Source organism: Mustelus asterias, chromosome 17 (assembly GCF_964213995.1).
Source record: "Mustelus asterias chromosome 17, sMusAst1.hap1.1, whole genome shotgun sequence".
NCBI classification, from domain to species: Eukaryota; Metazoa; Chordata; class Chondrichthyes; order Carcharhiniformes; family Triakidae; genus Mustelus; species Mustelus asterias.
The window spans coordinates 2,476,517-2,496,143 of record NC_135817.1 but is presented as its reverse complement, the minus strand read 5'-3'; the positions used below and the strand labels follow the sequence as shown (position 1 = coordinate 2,496,143).

The 19,627-nt window shown below is 49.4% G+C and overlaps 1 protein-coding gene across 1 annotated transcript; it reads left to right on the top strand.

Annotated features, from left to right (window-relative positions):
* The first annotated feature begins 7,419 nt into the window (after positions 1-7,419).
* On the top strand, positions 7,420-19,593 carry vma22 (vacuolar ATPase assembly factor VMA22). Its single transcript, XM_078232143.1, has 5 exons — positions 7,420-7,606; positions 14,015-14,118; positions 17,955-18,076; positions 18,455-18,673; positions 19,339-19,593. Exons 1-5 carry the CDS (start codon positions 7,484-7,486, stop codon positions 19,542-19,544), a joined length of 774 nt encoding a protein of 257 aa, XP_078088269.1. The 5' UTR covers positions 7,420-7,483; the 3' UTR covers positions 19,545-19,593.
* Positions 19,594-19,627: the final 34 nt, after the last annotated feature.

Here is a 19,627-nt window from a genome sequence, read left to right as displayed (position 1 = left end):
GCTATCGCGGATACATTCTATGAACTCCTCCTCAAGGCTGCTTTGACCGATCTGGTTGGACCAATTGATATGTAGATTAAAATCCCCCATGATAATTGTTGTACCATTTTTACATGCATCAGTTATTTCTTTGTTTTTTGCTCGCCCCACCATGATGTCATTATTTGGTGGCCTATAGACTACGCCGATCAGTAACTTTTTCTCCTTACTATTTCTAATTTCCAACCAAATGGATTCAACCTTTTCCTCCATAGGACCTATATCATCTCTCACTATCACCCTAATGTCATTCTTAGATATCAGAGCTACACCACCTCCCTTACCTCCCTGTCTGTCCTTTCGAATAGTCTGATACCCCTGGACATTTAATTCCCCTCATGACCACCCTGTAACCATGGGATATGGACATTGCAGGAAAGCCTAACTCAGAGGGCATGGAAGAGATATGGGGCCCGATTTTACCATCAATTGGTACAGTCGGGCGTGAGGCGAGTAGCGCGATCGGCGCCCGCCTCTGTAACCGTTCCCTCTTTACCAAAGCCCGAAACAGGTGTGACGGCCATTTAAATATACTTGAATACATTTAAATTGAATTAATGGGATGCACGCCCAACTTTACCACCACGTTCGCCAATCCGGAATCGGTGTGAAACAGACATGCTCTATAAAAGTCTGATTCGGGCGCTTAGTGAGGGTTAGTGAGGAGGTAAGTGTGTAACGTTCCACCTCGCCTCTGTTATCACGGGTGTCCTTTCATGCGGCCATTTTCTTTCTCGGGTCGGTGGCGGCTCTGCGAGTGTGTGCGGGGGGGCGGGGGGGGGGGCTGTTGCGCTGCAGGGTGTCCAATGTCCAATTTGCAGCACGGACCCGGGTCTCAGCACTGACCTCGGGTCTTGCGGTGCTGCTGGGTCCTAGTGCACGCAGCTCACTTCCAGCTGAAGGATGTGCACAAAGCCCTTGCAAATTGCACTGCTGCAGCCTCTCAACTTTGCACAGAGCAGTGATTGTGGGGAGCATGTGGCTGGGGGAATTGGGGGGGTTGTGATTGTGGGGAGCATGTGGCTGGGGGAATTGGGGGTTTGTGATTGTGGGGAGCATGTGGCTGGGGGAATTGGTGGGCTGTGATTGTGGGGAGCATGTGGCTGGGGGAATTGGTGGGCTGTGATTGTGGGGAGCATGTGGCTGGGGGAATTGGGGGGGTTGTGATTGTGGGGAGCATGTGGCTGGGGGAATTGGTGGGCTGTGATTGTGGGGAGCATGTGGCTGGGGGAATTGGGGGGGTTGTGATTGTGGGGAGCATGTGGCTGGGGGAATTGGGGGTTTGTGATTGTGGGGAGCATGTGGCTGGGGGAATTGGTGGGCTGTGATTGTGGGGAGCATGTGGCTGGGGGAATTGGTGGGCTGTGATTGTGGGGAGCATGTGGCTGGGGGAATTGGGGGGGTTGTGATTGTGGGGAGCATGTGGCTGGGGGAATTGGTGGGCTGTGATTGTGGGGAGCATGTGGCTGGGGGAATTGGGGGGGTTGTGATTGTGGGGAGCATGTGGCTGGGGGAATTGGGGGGGCTGTGATTGTGGGGAGCATGTGGTTGGGGGAATTGGTGGGCTGTGATTGTGGGGAGCATGTGGCTGAGGGAATTGGCGGGCTGTGATTGTGGGGAGAATGTGGCTGGGGGAATTGGCGGGCTGTGATTGTGGGGTACATGTGGCTGGGGGAATTGGGGGGGGGGGCTGTGATTGTGGGGAGCATGTGGCTGGGGGAATTGGCGGGCTGTGATTGTGGGGAGCATGTGGCTGGGGGAATTGGTGGGCTGTGATTGTGGGGAACATGTGGCTGGGGGAATTGGTGGGCTGTGATTGTGGGGAGCATGTGGCTGGGGGAATTGGGGGGGTTGTGATTGTGGGGAGCATGTGGCTGAGGGAATTGGCGGGCTGTGCTTGTGGGGAGCATGTGGCTGGGGGAATTGGTGGGCTGTGATTGTGGGGAGCATGTGGCTGGGGGAATTGGGGGGCTGTGATTGTGGGGAGAATGTGGCTGGGGGAATTGGCGGGCTGTGATTGTGGGGTACATGTGGCTGGGGGAATTGGGGGGGGGCTGTGATTGTGGGGAGCATGTGGTTGGGGGAATTGGCGGGCTGTGATTGTGGGGAGCATGTGGCTGGGGGAATTGGCGGGCTGTGATTGTGGGGTACATGTGGCTGGGGGAATTGGGGGGGGGGCTGTGATTGTGGGGAGCATGTGGCTGGGGGAATTGGCGGGCTGTGATTGTGGGGAGCATGTGGTTGGGGGGATTGGAGGGTATGCACAGTTACTGTTGATGTGATAGGGACAAGCAGCGTTCTTTAACCTCTACATATGTTCCTCTCTATCCCCACCGCCCCCCCCCCCCCACCCCCCTCCCCACCCCAATCTTCAGAGTGATGAGATGGCTTTTGCGATGCAACCAATCAACCATGCTGTTGCTTTTGTTGCTGCTGGAGCTGAGGAGGAGGAGCAGAAGGAAGAATTGAGGGCACAGGAGGCCCGGGCCTCACCACTTTTAGGACCAGAGGGAGGTGACCACTAGAGGCAGGAGGTGGCCGCCATTCACCCAGAGGGCGGGGTGCAGGAGATGGAGGGAGCAGAGACCCCAGCAGTTCCATACACAAGTATCATTTAAACAGATGTCGGACACCCATGTGCCACCGACGTCTCTGCCTCCGAAAAGAGACAGTGCAGCACCTGTGCAACCTGTTGCAGGACCTGGCACCTAGAGGCAGGGGGAGGGAGGGAGGGGGGTGGGGACACCCACTCTCGGTGGCTGTCAAATTGACAGCTGCTCTGAACTTATATGTAACTGGCTCCTTCCAGACCCCCAGAGGAGATGTCGCTGGTATTTCCCAATCAGCTGTGCATACCTGTGTAAAGCAGGTCACTGAAGCCCTGTATGCCCGGGCTGGGCAGTACATTAAATTTAACCTGGGCCAGGCCCATCAGGAAGCCCAGGCTGCAGGGTACGCAGCCATTGCGGGGATGCCTATTGTGTAGGGGGCCATCGACTGCACACATGTCACCCTCAAGGCCCCCCCTACAGAATCCGTGAAGATTCATCAACAGAACATTCCCTGAATGTTCAACTAGTGTGCAACCACAAGACATCCGGGTAGTGTGCACGACAGCTTCATTGTCAGGAGTTCAGACATCCCGGAGGCATTTGAGGAGGAGCCCAGGCTGCGGGGGTGGCTCATGGGTGATATGGGTCACCCGCTTCGGACATGGCTGTTGGCGCCTGTGCGGAGGCCTGTGACTGAGGCAGAGACCCACTATAATGAGGCCCATGTAGCCACCCGTGTGATAGTGGAGAGGAGCATTGGGCTCCTCAAAATGCGATTCTAGTGCCTGAACCGATCTGGCGGGGCCTCCAATACAGCCCAGTGATCTCTTCCTCTTGAAAGTGGAGTCACAGGTGGACAGAGTGGTGAAGAAGGTATTCGGCATGCTTGGTTTCATTTGTCAGAACATTGAATACAGGAGTTGGGACGTCTTGATGAAGTTGTACAAGACATTGGTAAGGCCACACTTGGAATACTGTGTACAGTTCTGGTCACCCTACTATAGAAAGGATATTATTAAACTAGAAAGAGTGCAGAAAAGATTTGCTAGGATGCTACCGGGACTTGATAGTTTGAGTTATAAGGAGAGTCTGGATAGACTAGGACTTTTTTCTCTGGAGCATAGGAGGCTGAGGGGTGATCTTATAGAGGTCTATAAAATGAAGGGCATAGATCAGCTAGATAGTCAATTTATTTTCCCAAAGGTAAAACTAGAACTAGAGGGCATAGATTTAAGGTGAGAGGGGAGAGATACAAAACGATCCAGAAGGGCAATTGTTTTCACACAGAGGGTGGTGAGTGTCTGGAACTAGCTGCCAGAGGTAGTAGTAGAGGCGGGTACAATGTTGTCTTTTCAAAAGCGTTTAGACAGTTACATGGGTACGATGGGTATAGAGGGATATGGGCCAAACGTGGGCAATTGGGACTAGCTTATTGGTTAAAAAAAGGGTCGGCATGGACAAGTTGGGCCGAAGGGCCTGTTTTCATGCTGTAAGCCTCTATGACTCTATGACTAGGAACCATAAAAGGAGACAAGGCAACCTTACTTGTCAACCAGGCCGCAGTCCCGTGATTTTGCAAGGTCCGTCCTGTACTGTTTGCGTTAAGGGAAAAAGTGGAAACAGAAATTAGGAGACTGGAACGAGCGGCTATCATAAAACCTATCCAGTTCACGGAATGGGCAGCACCGGTTGTGCCTATTTTGTAGCCAGATCATTCAGTCTGTCTTTGCGGGGATTTTAAACAAACAATAAACCACTATTCACAGCTGGACAAATATCTGATTCCCAAGATCAAGGAATTATATGCAAAGTTGGCAGGGGGACTGTGAGCAGGAAAATTCTAATAGGTTAGTAAGATTTTTAAATCATTAGACATTTAGACATTAAGACACTGACAGGACTACCAGCATTAAGTTAAATGACTTTAAACCAGACTTAAAAGCTAACAAGGAAGCAGTTTACACACAAAATGAAATGCAGTAAGAGATTTAAACAAGTGATTATGATTTAAAAACATGTATGCTGATATTTTGAATGTATTCATGTATTTTTAAGAATCATTGTTCACTTTAGCCAAAGGCAGTTTGCTGTGAAACATCATGGTAAACGGCATTAGGGCAAAGCCATATTCTAAGAGAATGTGTCTTGAGAATATGCAAGTTTTATCAGTACAGTTTCTAATGGAGAGATCATGTAAACATGTGAACAATTTTATGAATAGGATTTATTCACTGTGCAGATAAGAGGGATGCATGCCCAGACGTGGAGTTATGTGTTAATCTGGTTTGGCAGTGACCTGTAGAGGAACTCATGGGAATGTGCCCTTTGAACTTTGCGGCTGGTGTCTGGTTACTAAGGGATACAGGAAATTGGGTTAGCCAAGAGAGGGGTAGCATCCGAATTCTAAGGACTAATGAAATACCATTATGCCAGAGGGTAAGATGCGATTGGCGAAGGTATATAACAGGTATTATTGTTGGTTTATGTATATTGAGAATGATTGATTTAAAGCTAATGAAAGGCAGGAGTAATTGATAAGAAAACCTATAATTTGTATATCTGTGTATATGTCAGGTTTCACTGGAGAGGTCTAGGTGTTCTATCTCAGAGCTGCCCTGACTCTTTGATGATTTGTCCTAGGGGCCGCTGGTCAAAATAAAGGTTACATCTTTCAACTGAAACACTGACTTTGTGAGTCTTGTATTGTCTGAGATTTTGGACGGTAACCGGTCTCCTTGAAAACCCCACCAACAGAGACTCAGATTTTCAAAATGAGATATGATTTATGCTGATTTGCTGCTGCAGCTGTATGAGAATTCACAGAAATATCCTACAACTAATACTCTAAAGGGCCTCTATGAAGACACAAGGTTATCTTTTGGGGGTATCGGCAGCCTGCTTGATCTTCCAGAGAACAATGAAGAACATCTTACAAGGTTTACCTCAGATGGCCTACTGTCTGGATGATGCTTTCATCATAGGTAAAACAAAGGTGGAACACGTATAGAACCTGGAAGAAGTTCTCAATCGTTTTTCAAGGGCCGACATGTGCCTAAGAAGGGAAAAATATGTTTTCCTGGTACCTCAGATAACCTATCTGGGCTACAAAATGAACAACTTTGGAGGAGCGCGTGCAGGCGATAAAAGACTCCCATGTCCACCCAAGAGGTATGGTCATTTCTAGGGCTGGTGATCTACTATGGGAAATTCATACTAAACTGGGCCTCCACCTTGGGTCCGCTACATTAACTGTGAGGGTCAAGCTTGGGAACGGTCTGCAGGTTAGTGCTAACCGATGATGCATCTCTGTATCTCATGCATACTCGGGGCAATATTAGCACACAGATGGTCAAATGGAGAGGAACACCTAATAGCGTATGTCTCCAGGACCTTGGTCAGAGCAGAAAGAAATCGGCCCTCATTGAAAAAGGGTTGGCGGTAATATTTGGAGTAAAAAACTTCCATCAATGGACAGAAATTTCTGATTGTCATTGCCCACAAGCCGCGGGGGCCTGCCAGAGACGAAGACTCAGCTGGCCCTAGGTTAGGCCTCTGAGATCACGTCCCCCTCAGCTGCTGGAGATGCGGTAACAGAACCAGGGAATGCAGGGGGTGGGGCTGACGGCCACACTGGACCGACTGTGAGGCTGTTGGGAGCAGTCCCAAAGCTTTCAGGCAGACCAGCTATTGCCTGTCTTGCTGTTGATTCCTCGTGAAGAGAACTTTCAATCAAAGGGTGTCATCGGATTGGCTGAGAGGTGGTTTCCTCCCACAGTCCAAAGGCGTGCTGGTTAGGAGCATTGAATCATAGAACCCTTACAGTTCAGAAGGAGCTGTACAGTACATTCGGCCCATCGAGCCTGCACCGACAACAATCCCACCCTATCCCCATACCCCACATATTTACCCTGCTATTCCCCCTGAAACTAGGGCCAATTTAGCACGGCCAATGCACCTAACCCGCACATCTTTGGACTGTGGGAGGAAACTGGAGCACCCGGAGGAAACCCACTCAGACACGAGGAGAATGTGCAAACTCCACACAGACAGTGACGGAGGCCGGAATTGAACCCGGGTCCCTGTTGCTGTGAGGCAGCGGTGCTAACCACTGTGCCACCGTGCCACGCTCAACGTTTCGCCCTCAGTGTACCCGAACAGACGCTGCACTGTGGCGACTAGGGGATTTTCACAGTAACTTCATTGCAGTGTTAATGTAAGACTACTTGAGACACGAATAAATAATCAATAGAGATGAAGGGAGCCGGGGATTACTGCTGAATCCCGATGACGCAGCGGGGCTGAGAGGAGCCGTGTCCGGATTGGTGGAGCTTGTGAACGCGCCGTACTGTGATTGGTGAACTCAGCTGTCAGTCAGCACTAAGTGAGGTCCGGTGTACCAGATTGGCGGAGTGGGGGGGGTCCCAGGATTGGCTCATCGAGCTGTCAGTCAGGAGGTTGGGTGTGGGCGGGAGTTAGTCGTGCTCCGGATTGGTTTATCGAGCTGTCAGTCAGGGGGTTGGGTGTGGGCGGGATTTAGTGGGTGAGGAGCCGTGCTCCCAATTGGCTTATCAAGCTGTCAGTCAGGCGGTTGGGTGTGGGCGGGAGTTAGTGGGTGAGGTGCCGTGCTCCGGATTGGTTTATCGAACTGTCAGTCAGGGGCGTTGGGTGTGGGCGGGGAGGTAGTGGGTGAGGAGCCGTGCTCCCAATTGGCTTTTCAAGCTGTCAGTCAGGAGGTTGGGTATGGGCGGGAGTTAGTCGTGCTCCGGATTGGCCGAGCCGGGTGACGCAGTGCGCGGGTTGGTTGCTGGAGCTGCCAGTCAGCCTCTGTGTTTCTGATTGGCTGAGCGAGCTGTCAGTCAGAGGGGGCAGTTAGTCGGTGAGGAACCGCCGCCATGGAGGCGGACAGGGAGCTGGAGTCGTTGTGTGAGCGGTTGGAGGAGCAGTTGTTGCGCTATTTGCAGGAAATGGAGAGTCTGAGCGAGAAGCGGCAGCGGCTGGAGGCGCTGATGGAGCAGGTGAGGCGGCGGATGGGCCCCGGCCCGAGGGAGGGGCTTTGGAACGAGCAGAGAAAGTTCTGTAAAGACTCAGCCTCGGACAGTCAGCTGGCGAGAACCAAACGGCGGGAGAGGGCATCGTGCCACACGCCAGAAATCTCCCGCCCGCCACGGAATCGGAGTGGGCAAGGCGCGGTCAATGGAAATGTCCCCTGACCTCGGGCGGGGTTGGCGCTCGAGCGTGGCCGTAAAATCCCGCCTACCGAGGTTTCCAGCGCAAAAAAGAGGCCCTTCAGCCCATCATGTCTGTGCTGGTCACCAGGCACCTACGTATCTATTCTAGTAAGAAGTCTCTCAATAGATTGCAACAGGTTTATTTGGTAACACCAGCTTTTGGAGTGCTGCTGCTGGGTCAGGTGAGTCATGGGAGATTGACTCACCTGATGAAGGAGCAGCGTGCCGAAAGCTTGTGCTATCATAAATAAACCTGTTGGACTTTAACTTGCTGTTGTGCGACTTCTTACTGTGTCTATCTATTCTAATCCTATTTTCCAGCACTTGGTCTTGTAGCCTTGTATGTTGTCGTGTTTCAAGTGCTCATCTATATACTACTTAATTGTTGTGAGGGATCCTGCCTCTACCACCCTTTCGGGCAGAGAGTTCCAGATTCCTACCACCCTCTGGGTGAAAAAGTTTCTCTTCAAATTTCCCTTTAAATCTCAAGCCCCTTATCTTAAATCTGTGCCCCTCCCCCTGTTATTGATTCCTCTACTAAGGGGGTGGCACATTGGTTAGCACTGCTGCCTCAGTGCCAGGGACCCAAGTTCAATTCTGGCCTCTGGTCACTGTGTGAAGTCTGCACATTCTCCCCATGTTTGTGTGGATTTTCTCCGGGTGCTCTGGTTTCCTCCTACAGTCCAAAGATGTGCGGGTTAGGTGGATTGGCCATGCTAAATTGACCCTAGTGTCAGGGGGATTAGCAGGGTAAATATGTGGGATTACGGGAATGGGGCCTGGGTGGGATTGTGGTCGGTGCAGGGCCAATGGGCCGCCTTCTGCACTGTAGGGATTCTATACTAAGGGGAAAATTTTCTTTCCATCTATGGCCCTCCATAATTTTATACACCTCAATCAGGTCCCTTCTTGTCCTTCTCTGCTCTAAGGAAAACAGCTCCTGCCTAACCAGCCCCTCTTCATAGCTGAAAAGCTCCAGCTCACGCAACATCCTGGTGAATCTCCTCTACACCCTCTCTAGGAGATTCACAGGAATAGGCCCTTTGGCCCACCAAGCCTGAGCCGATACACGATTTTTATCCTTCTGTTCGCCTACACATTCGTGTGTCTAAAGTCTCTCGGATTTTTCTAGTGCAATCACATCCTTCCCATAATGTGGTGACCGGAACTGCGCAAGTACTCTAGCTGTGGCCTAACCAGCCTTTTATACAGCTTCATCATAACCTCCCTGCTCTTACCTTTATTAGCCGAGGCACTGAATGCAAGTATCCCATATGCCTGCTTAACCACCTTATCCACCTGTCCTGCCTCCTTCAGGGATCTGTAAGCATGCATCCCCAGGTCCTTCCAGTTCCCTGTACTCCTTGACGGTCTACCATTCATTGTGAATTCCCTTGCCTCATTAGTCTTCTCAAAATGCAAGGCCTCACGCTTTTCGGGGTTCAATTCCACTGTTTTCCACACCTAACCAACCTTTCTATATTGTCCTGGAGTCTGAGGCTTGTCTCCTCACTATTTACCACACCACTGATTTTTGTGTCATCTGTAAACTTGTTTATCATATCTCCTGCATTCACATCTAGATCATTAATGTACACTACTAACAACAAAGGACTCAGTACAGATCCATGCCAAACACCACTGGACACAGGCTTCCAGTCACAAAATCAACCTTCATCCAGCACCCTCTGCCATTAAGCCAATTTTGGATCCAATTTGCCAAATTGCCTTGGATCCTATGGGCTCTTAACATCTTCATCAGCCTCCCATGTGGGACCTTGTCAAAAGCCTGACTGAAGTCCATGTAGGTACATTAACTGCACTGTCCTCCTCTCCACATCTCAAAGAATTCAGTCAAATTTGTAAGACGTGATCGTTAGGGTGCAGCTAGAATACTGTCTGCAGTTCTGTTGCCACATTATAGGAAGGATGTGATTGCAGCAGAATGGGTGCAGAGGAGATTCACCAGGATGTTGTCTGAGGCGGAGTGTTGCCGCTATGAAGAGAGGCTGGTTAGGTTAGGGTTTTTTTCCTTGGAGCAGATAAGGCTGAGGGGGTGCCTGATTGAGGTGTACAAAATTATGTTGGACATAGATAGGATGAAATGTTTCCCTTTAGTCGAGGGGTCAGTAGCCAGGGGCAGATTTAAGCTAAGGAGCAGGAGATTTAGTGGGGATTTCGGGAATACCTTTTTCACCCAGAGGGTGGTGGATGCATTTTAGAGGAGCTCTTCAAATGCCATGGCATGCGAGGCTACAGACCAGATAGATAGGGATTTGATGGCCAGCAGCCATTCGGCACGATGGCTGAATGACTTATTTCGGTGCTGTAAAACTCTGACTCAGCGAGGGCTGGTAGCTTAGTGCTCAGATTGGGAGTGAGGTGGAGAAATAGCCAACAGCCCTGAGCTCAGGGTTGCTTCCTGTTTCAGATTCCAGTGTGGTACTTGTGAAATACTGTACCGTCCATGGTGCTGTCTTTCAGATGAGCCATTAAACCGGGGTCCCGTCTGCCCTTTAGCTGGAGTTCAAAGATTTCGTGACAATACAGGAAGTCTCTGATTTAAGTTGCCCCATTCAGAATTGTTCCGCTTTAATGTTGCAGAAATAAGGGGGTTGGTGTGCACATCTCGTGTAGGGGCTTCATTCAGCTTTAGCACATTTTACACCACGTGGCTCATGATTGTCCCTGTACACAAAAGCCGGACAAACTTCTGCCTGGCGTTGGGGGAGGTTTCCAGTGGTGGGCAGCCTATGTGGGAGTCCTGTGGTGTGGGGAGTGTTGCACACAGCAGTGCCACGCAATCATAGATTAAGATGGTTCACAGACTCCAAGGTTGCATTTGACAGCCCCTTTTTTTAACCTACTTGAAGGGGCTGCTCCTCAACCTTTGGTTGCACTTCAACCCCATGCTCCTAATCTTCAGTCACCCGGTGTAGAAAGTGGGTGAGGAGGGAGGAAGGTTGTCCGACTGACTGCCCCTCTATGGCGGCTACATTCGCAGCTTGGCAGCCTTGGAGAAGGATCTCACAGTGACAACTGGCATGCTTCAGGCATTCCGTGACCAGTGGTGCATCATCACCCTGGGAATTATATTTTGGTTTAGTTAGTTAGTTTCCGTTGAGGTTTTGTTTCAGTTACAGTACAAGGGGCTGTCACCCCTGTCATTTTTGTTTAATTTATTGATCATTTGTTTAATTCAAAAGAGTAGTGGGAGGACAAATCTGACTCGGCCAATTACTACTCGATCAGTCAACTCTTGATTATCAGTGAAGTGATCATAGCACTATCATTCGGCTCTTGCTCAGCAGTATCCTGCTCATGGGTACTTAGTTTGAGTTCCGCCAGCTCCTGACCCCATTGCAGCCTTGGTTCAAACATGGATAAAAGGGCTGAGCTCCAAAAGATAGGTGAGCATGACTGTCCTTGTCATCAAGGCTGCATTTGACTTGAGTGTGGGATCAAGGAGTCCTAGCAAAACTGGAGTCATGGGAGAAAATTTCCACTGGTTGTACTGAAACCTGGCACGAAGGAAAGTGATGGTGGTGGATGGAGGTCAAACTCCTCAACTCCAGGACATCACTGTTCCTCAGAGTAGTGTCGTAGGCACAGCCATCTTCAGCTGCTTCATCAACGGCCTTCCTTCCATTATAAGATCAGAAGTGGAGATGTTCACAGACTGTACCATTCACGACTCCTCAAACTGAAGCAGCCAATGTCTAAATGCAACGCGACCTGTACAATATCAAGGCTTGGGCTGACCATTGGTAAGGAGAATGGAGCTGGGGAGATGAAAGAGCATCAGAAAGAGTGGAGTCAGGGAGCTTGGATTTCAGTACTGATCACTAGCAATAGGGAAGTAATCTGGGCGGCATGGTAGCACAGTGGTTACCACTTCTGCTTCACAGCACCAGGGACCTGGGTTCGATTCCCGGCTTGGGTCACTGTCTGTATGGAGCCTGCGCGTTCTCCCCGTGTCTGCGTGGGTTTCCTCTGGGTGCTCTGGTTTCCTCCCACAGTCTGAAAGACGTGCTGGTTAGGTGCATTGACCCGAACAGGCACCGGACTGTGGCGACTAGGGGAATTTCAGAGTAACTTCATTGCAGTGTTAATGTCAGCCTTACTTATGACTAATAAACTTTAAAATTTTAAAGTTAAATGAAGTCAAATTGAGATAAAGTAAGCCAAATACGATAAATTTAGGATAAGTGCAGTAAAGTTAATATGAGTAATTTTTACTACTCATTCTACTTGTGCTAAGTGTAATAAATAGTTAAAGTTAGGAAATGGCAGGTCGAGTGGAGTGTGCATCCTGTGATATGTGTGAAGTCGTAGACATGTATGTCCCTAGACAAACACATTTGTGGAAAGAAAGTGTCACCAGCTGCACAAGCTTGAGCTCTGGGTTTCGGAACTTAGGCAGCGGTTGGCGTCATTAATGTGTGAGGCTGAGGACTATGTGGATAGCATATTTAGGTTAGAAGTGTACAGCCAGAGAGAAAATGGGTGACTGCCAGACAGTCCAAGACAACCAGACAGGCAACGCAGCAGTCCCTTGAGTCCATACTGCTTGCTGATCAGTTTTACATTTGGAAAGTTGATGAGGGTGACTCCTTGGGAGCGCAGCCAGAGCCAAGCCTGTGGCATCATGGGTGGCTTAATTGTACAGAAGGGGAAGAAGAATGGAAGATGAGGAATTCCCAAGTGAGGGGGTCAGACAGGCATTTCTGTGGCAGTAAATGTGACTCCGGATTGGTGTGTTGCCTCCCTGGTGGCGGGGGATATCACGGAGCGGCTGTATCCTTCGCAGGGGAGGGGGAGCAGCCAGAAGTTGTGGTCCACATTGATGTCAACATCACAGACAAGAAGAGGGTTGAGGTCGTGGAAGCAGATTTTAGGGCGTTAGGAAGGAAATTATAAAGCACGACTCCAAGCACAGTTATCTCCGGAATATTCCTGGTTCCATGTCCTAGTGAGCATAGTAAGAGTTTTAACAACACCAGGTTAAAGTCCAACAGGTTTATTTGGTAGCAAATACCATAAGCTTTCGGAGCGCTGCTCCTTCGTCAGATGGAGTGGAAATGTGCTCTCAAACAGGGCACAGAGACACAACATCAAGTTACAGAATACTGATTAGAATGCGAATCCCTACAGCCAGCCAGGTCTTAAAGATACAGACAATGTGGGTGGAGGGAGCATTAAGCACAGGTTAAAGAGATGTGTATTGTCTCCAGACAGGACAGCCTGCAAGTCCAGGAGCAAGCTGTGGGGGTTACTGATAATGTGACATAAATCCAACATCCCGGTTTAGGCCGTCCTCATGTGTGCGGAACTTGGCTATCAGTTTCTGCTCAGCGACTCTGCGCTGTCGTGTGTCGTGAAGGCCACCTTGGAGAACGCTTACCTGAAGATCCGAGGCTGAATGCCCATGACTGCTGAAGTGCTCCCCCACAGGAAGAGAGGCTGGGATTGATTTGTGCCACTCGTAACAATTCATAATGGTGGATATCTTTTGAAGAATAGGGGCATTATTCCCAGTGTCCTGGGGCCAATATTTGTCTCCATTAACGTCAAGAAAACAGATTATCAGGTCATCATCACATTGTTGTTTGAAATTGGCAATATGCATAATAGCTGTCACAGTGCCGGAATTTACTGTTCCTTTATGGGAAGTCAGATGGTTGTGCATGGCATTGTATAAATGCAAGCTTTTTTAGTTTTTCAATTATTAAAAGGAGACTGAGTAACGGGATTAGAGGAGCAGTATCTCGGATGCAGTCGGTCTCCTGTGCTGCAATTTTCCATGCTCCTTTGCTAGTTTGGGATGTGAAAAGGGGAGCAGCGTCTGTAGGGACAGACCTCGGGTAAGCTCATTGATTTTGCTGTGTACTGTTTTTTACAATCTCTGATCATGTCACTGTGGCCATGCTCTTGGATGGAGGCTGCAGCTTATTTCCTTCACCCCTGAAGCTATGGCATTGAATGTGGTTCATTCACTCAACATAGGCCAGCTTGTGTGTCAGCACCACAGTGAGGTGCCTTTTCCCATTGAGCCATTAAACTCATGAGTTTAGATTGTAGGTTGGGTGCACTATTGTTTCTTCCCTTACTTCCACTTGCCAAACCTGGGGGCTGGGAGTGAGCTGATTCTCGGTGGTCCACTCTGCCTTCTAACCCAGTGTCCCTCTACCCTAGGGCTGGTTCTCGCTCTCCAAGGCTCGCTATTCCATGGGAAACAAGTGGGTTTCGTCACTCCAATACGGACCGGAGATGGTACCTTTGGCTCAAGTTGATGTGAGGTAGGTACCAGAGTACAGGAGGAAGACTGGAATTCAGAGGCGAAGGCAATAGTCAGGTGAAACGCAGTTGTAGACTTAAATTTGGATGGCCTATTACCCCTCTGGCGAATCCTGGATGGGCTGGGGGTGGGGGGGTGGCCCCAGTTGGGGCGTTGCCGTTCTGGGGGGGGGGGGGGGGGGGGAAATCATGCACATGCTGGGAACCTGAAGTAAAAACAGAAAATGCTGGAAATACTCAGCAGGTCTGGCAGCATTTGTGAGGGAAGGAACTAAGTTTCTAACCATGTCATTTTCTTCAGTTCTGGTGCTGCCCGAGTGTTTCCAGCATTTTCTGTTTTTATATCCGGAATGTCACTGGCTCCTGAGTGCAAGAAGGGAGAAATGGTGAATAGGCAGTAGTCATGAATAGTGCGTAGCAATGACGTAGGTGGGACAATGTCGGAGGCAGATTTTGGCAAGTTAGACAAGAAAACAAGATGCAGGATGTCAAAGGTAGTAATCTCCTGATTAATCTCTGTAGAAAAGAAAACAAAAACATGCAAGTGAGTCTAGAAATAGGACAGAGCAGATGAATGAGTAACTGGAGAACTGGTCCAAGAGGGAGACCTTTCGAATCGTGGGGGATTGGGATTGGTTTTGGGAAGGATGGGACATGAGAAGCTGGGCATATTGCACCTGAACAGAGCCAGGATCTGTCTTCACAGAGGTTTGCTAGTTTGATAGTAAGGACTCCAGCCAATGTTACAGGGATATAAGAACCGGGAGGTGGTGATAAACAGAAAACTAAAAGGTAGAGAAAGAATCGGGAGAGACAGCAGTAGAATAGGAAATAAATAATCAGGCATTAGATGGGATCAGTGTACAAGAGAAGTTAATAGGATCTAAATTTAGTTTATTGTACCTGGACATGAAAATGAAGTGTGATGAGTAAGGCTGGTGAGCCGCAGATAGTCATAGAATCCCTACAGTACGGAAGAAGGCCATTCAGCCCATCGAGCCTGCATCAACAACAATCCCAACCAGGCCTTATCTCTCTAACCCCTCGTATGTACCCCATTAATCCCCCTGATGCTAAGGAGCAATTTAGCATGGCCAGTCCACCTAACCTGCGCATCTTTGGACTATGGAAAGAAACCGGAGCACCCAGGGGAAACCCACGCCAACAAGGGGAGAATGTGCAAACTCCACATGGGCAAGTCACCCAAGGCCGGAATTGAACCCAGGTCCCTGGCGTTGAGAGTCAGCAGTCCTAACCACTACCATCGTGCCACCCATAGTCACGTGGAAATATAATGTGGTGGCAAGAATGGATAACTCAAAGACAGACATCAATGGTTGTTGAATATTCTTGGATACAAGCTGGTCAGGAAAGAGAGGACGTTCCTGAGAGACAAGTCCAGCTGTTTGGTTGGAGCTAAGAAACAGTAGCGGCACAAATCATTGAGATTAACAGCAGGAAAAGAGGCTCTTCGATTCACCATGTCTGGGTCAGCTCTCAAGCACCTATCTATTTGAGTGGCATTTTCCAACACTTGATCTGTGGTCTGTAGCCTTGAATGCTATGGTGTTTCAAGTGCTCATCTAAATGTTTCTTAAATGTTGAGGGTTTCAGCCTCCACCACCTTTTGCAGACAAAGTTTCACATTCCTATCACCCTCTGGATGAAGAATCTCCTCTAAATTTCGTGCCCCTTACCTTTAATCTATGCCCCCTGGTTATTGACCCCTCTATTAAGGGAAAAAGCATTGAATCCCTACACTGCAGTAGGAGGCCATTTGGCCCATCGAGCCTGCGCCGACGACAATCCCTCCCAGGCCCCCTCCCCGTAACTGCACATATTTACCCTGCTAATCCCACTGACACTTGGGGACAATTTATCATGCCCAATCTACCTAACCTTTGCACATCTTTGGACTGTGGGAGGAAACCGGCGCACCCGGAGGAAACTCACAGACATGGAGAAGGTGCAAGCTCCACACAGTCACCCAAAGCTGGAATTGAACCCAGGTCCTTGGCGCTGTGTGGCAGCAGTGCTAACCACTGTGCCGCCCAAAAATTTCCTTCCTATCCACCCTATCTATGTCCCTCTTAGTTTTATAAACCTCAATCAGGTCCCCCCTTCTCTGCTCTAAAGAAAACAACCGTAGCCTATCAGTCTCTTTTCATAGCTGAAACGCTTCAGCCCAGGCAATATCCTGTTGAATCTCCTCTTCACCCTTTCCAGTCCACTCGCATCCTATCGTGTGGTGACCAGAACTGCACACAATATTCCAGCTGTGGCCTAACCAGTGTTTTATGCAGCTTCTTCATAACCTTCCTGCTGTTGCATTCAATGTCTCCTTAATCACCTTCTTTGATCTCACAAAGGCCTTCGACTCTCAACCATGAGGGATTGTGGAAATTCGTTACCATTATTTGCCTGCTCCACAATGACATGCAAGCTGTGATCCTCACTAACGGAGCTACCACAGACACAATGCATGTGAAAACTGGGGTCAAACAGGACTGCTTCATCGCACCAATGGTCTTCTCCATCTTCCTCGCAGCAACACTTCACCCCATGACCCTGAAGTTCCCCGCTGGATTGAGGCAAGCCTACTGGACAAATGGGAAACTGTTCAACACTGTCTGACACCTCCAAGCCAGAACCAAAACCACTCCAACTTCTGTCGTCTAAAGCTGCAGTACGTAGACGACGCCTGTTCGTGCACACACAGGCTGAGCTATAAACCATCGTTGGTATAGGAGGCGTAGGAGAGAATGGGACTCAGACTAAACAACCGACAAAAAAAGGTTCTGTGCCAGCCCGGTCCTGCCACACACAACTGACCCCCGCCCCTATCAGGATCCAGGATGAGCCCCTGGACAATAGGGATCATTTTCCATACCTTGGAAGCCTCCTCTCAGCTCAAAGCAGACATCTGTGGAGTCTTTGGACACCTGAGGAGCAGAGTGTTTGAAGCCTGAACTCAGGTTGCTATCCCCAGCATTGAGACACTGGTTATGTGTGACCAGCTGCGATGGGTGGGCCCCTTTGTCCGCATGTCCAACACCAGACCCCCGAAACAAGTGCTGTACTCTGAGCTCTGCATTGGCATGCGGTCACTGGGAGGGCAGAAGAAACACTACAAGGACACTCTGAAAATTCCCAAAGTGAATGCAACATCCCCATCCACATGTGGGAATTGCATTGCCTCAGAACACACACTGGAGAAGAAACATCTGTGAAGGTGCCAGTCACCGGGTAGAGCACATGGAGACCATGCATAAATGGTGTAAAGAGAGCACAGAAACCAGTGTGTCCCACCTCATCAGACACCACCTGCCTGGCAGAGTCTGGGGTTCCAGGGTTAGACTATTCCATCACTGCAGAACCCACCTCCCTGGAATGGAAGCAAGTTACCTCCACCCTGAGCGACTGCCAAAGAAGAGGACTTGTACGACACTATCGAATGCCGTTTGAAGGTCCAAATGCACTACTTCCATTGGTTTCCCCTTATCCACCATGCTGCTGCAATGCTCAGAATAACGCTCATGCAGATTTTATTTGTTTTCTTTATCCTTTCAACTGAAATACATCACTTCAGACTCCCCTCTATTGGCGGTCTCATGGCCATGGACCTGTCCACTTCACCAGTCTCTGTCTTCCTGGCTGCGACTGCTAATGTGTGTCTGGGTTTTGTGAGATCTGCAAAGTTTGAAATTGCGCCTAGGTGGTGCGGGGCAGGATGATGGGAAGGTCTGGGACAGTGAGATGGTGTGATGGGACCATCATTATATGCTTGAAATACGTGGTGCTATCCGAGATTGCAACTCAGCTAATGTATTTGTTACAGTCTGCAGGAAGGTGGTCGCTGTGGCTTCCAAGTAGAGAGAGTGGACTGTGGTGAAGCAAAAAGAACAGGAGCTCTCCAGGAGGAACAGAAGGAGATAGTGGAGATTGGCACCAGAGAGCAGGGTGAGTATCTAACTCAATGAGACAGCAACCCATCAACACAATGCCAGGTGTTATTTCCAAGCAATCCATCTCTCTTCACCCCCATAACTCCATTTGCTGGGAGGCAGCATGTGCGAAGGGTCAGGATGTCTCCTGGGCTGGAGATATTCGGTGGGGAAATGCTTTCACATCCTTCTGAAACTCAGGCTGCACTTGCACTCAAAGAATGGAAACATGAGATTAACACTTTCTGGTGGCAGGAGCAGCAAGGGAGACGAGGGGTTTATCTCTCTTTTTATCTCTCTCTCTCTCTAAACCAAACATTCACGGTGTGGGGAGGAAAGGGTGTAATGTGGATTTGCTGTGTGAATTTGCATTTTGGCCTCTTCATCTCTGTAGTGAGGAGGAGAAAATCCAGGTGGAAGGAAGACGAGGAGCAGAAGTTGTCCTGTGAAGATGAGGTGGCCAGCAGGTCCCAGACTTTGAAAGAAAGCACCGGTGAGGAGGAGACTCCTGCGGAGCAGAAAGATGGACGTCGACCCTGTCAGGACCCTATCAGATGGTTTGGAGTTTTAGTGCCACAGAGTTTGAAGATTGCTCAGGCTTCATTCAAAGAAGGTACAGAATCCATGGTCCTAATCCTAAGGAGGCAGCTTCAATGGGGAAAGTGCAAGGAAATGAAACTGCAAAGATGCAAGAGAAGTGAAGGAGTGTGTGTGTCGGGGGGGGGGTGTGTGTGTGTTTGTGTGTGTCGAGGGGGCGAGTGCGCGCGAGAGAGAGATGGACTGGGGTGAGTGCGCGTGGGGGGGGCAGGGGCGAGTGAGGGACAGGAGAGCGCGTGCGCGGGGGGGGCAGGGCGGGGGCAAGTGTGAGATTGGGACGGAGGCGCGAGAAGGAGAGAGATGGATGAAGGGAAAGGGGGAATGGAATGCTGTTCGTGTCTGAGGGAGGGTCATAGAAGGGCGGGAGGGAGAGACAGAACAGCGAGAGTCTGCGTGAGAGGAGACAAAATCCAAAATCTAAGATGTTTTATGATTTTGCTCTTGGTACTGTACCTGCTTAAATGTTTGTTTCCTCCTGGCTTCTGATTTGTGCTCTTTTTATCTCCGCGCTGTTTCCATTTATTGGCTTTTTTTGGTCAAAGTTGTTTTCTTTTTGCCCTTACTGTCGTGTCTACTGTGCAGTTTTCATGTTTGTCTCTCTGCATCACTCACGTATTTTTACTGCTCTCACTACCTGTGATGAGTGTTCCAGTCACTTTCATTTTTGCTATTTTTCCCCAGTTATTGAGGTCGCAGCTGAGGTAGCAACTCTCCAGAACAGCCTTCTGAGCACCAAGGAAGAATATCAGGCTCTAGTCCGACAAAAACATACGGTTATGGAGCGAGAACGAGTGACTAGAGGAACTTCATTCTTCCAACTCCATAACAGTCAGAGGTCAGCATCTCAGAGAACCATCCCCTTCTCCCTTCCTCCCGAGGATGGTTGAATAATTCCCTCTCCAGTCATCATGGTGGACCCTTTTCCCATGGATTTGAGTTTTAGATTGTGAAAATCTTAATTTCATAAACA

Excerpts from the sequence above, each read along its gene's own strand:
- vma22 (XM_078232143.1), top strand. The coding sequence starts at position 7,484 with ATGGAGGCGGACAGGGAGCTGGAGTCGTTGTGTGAGCGGTTGGAGGAG. Across the intron at positions 7,607-14,014 it reads TGGAGGCGCTGATGGAGCAG|GGCTGGTTCTCGCTCTCCAA; the intron begins GTGAGGCGGCGG and ends CCTCTACCCTAG. Across the intron at positions 18,077-18,454 it reads GATTGGCACCAGAGAGCAGG|TGAGGAGGAGAAAATCCAGG; the intron begins GTGAGTATCTAA and ends TCATCTCTGTAG.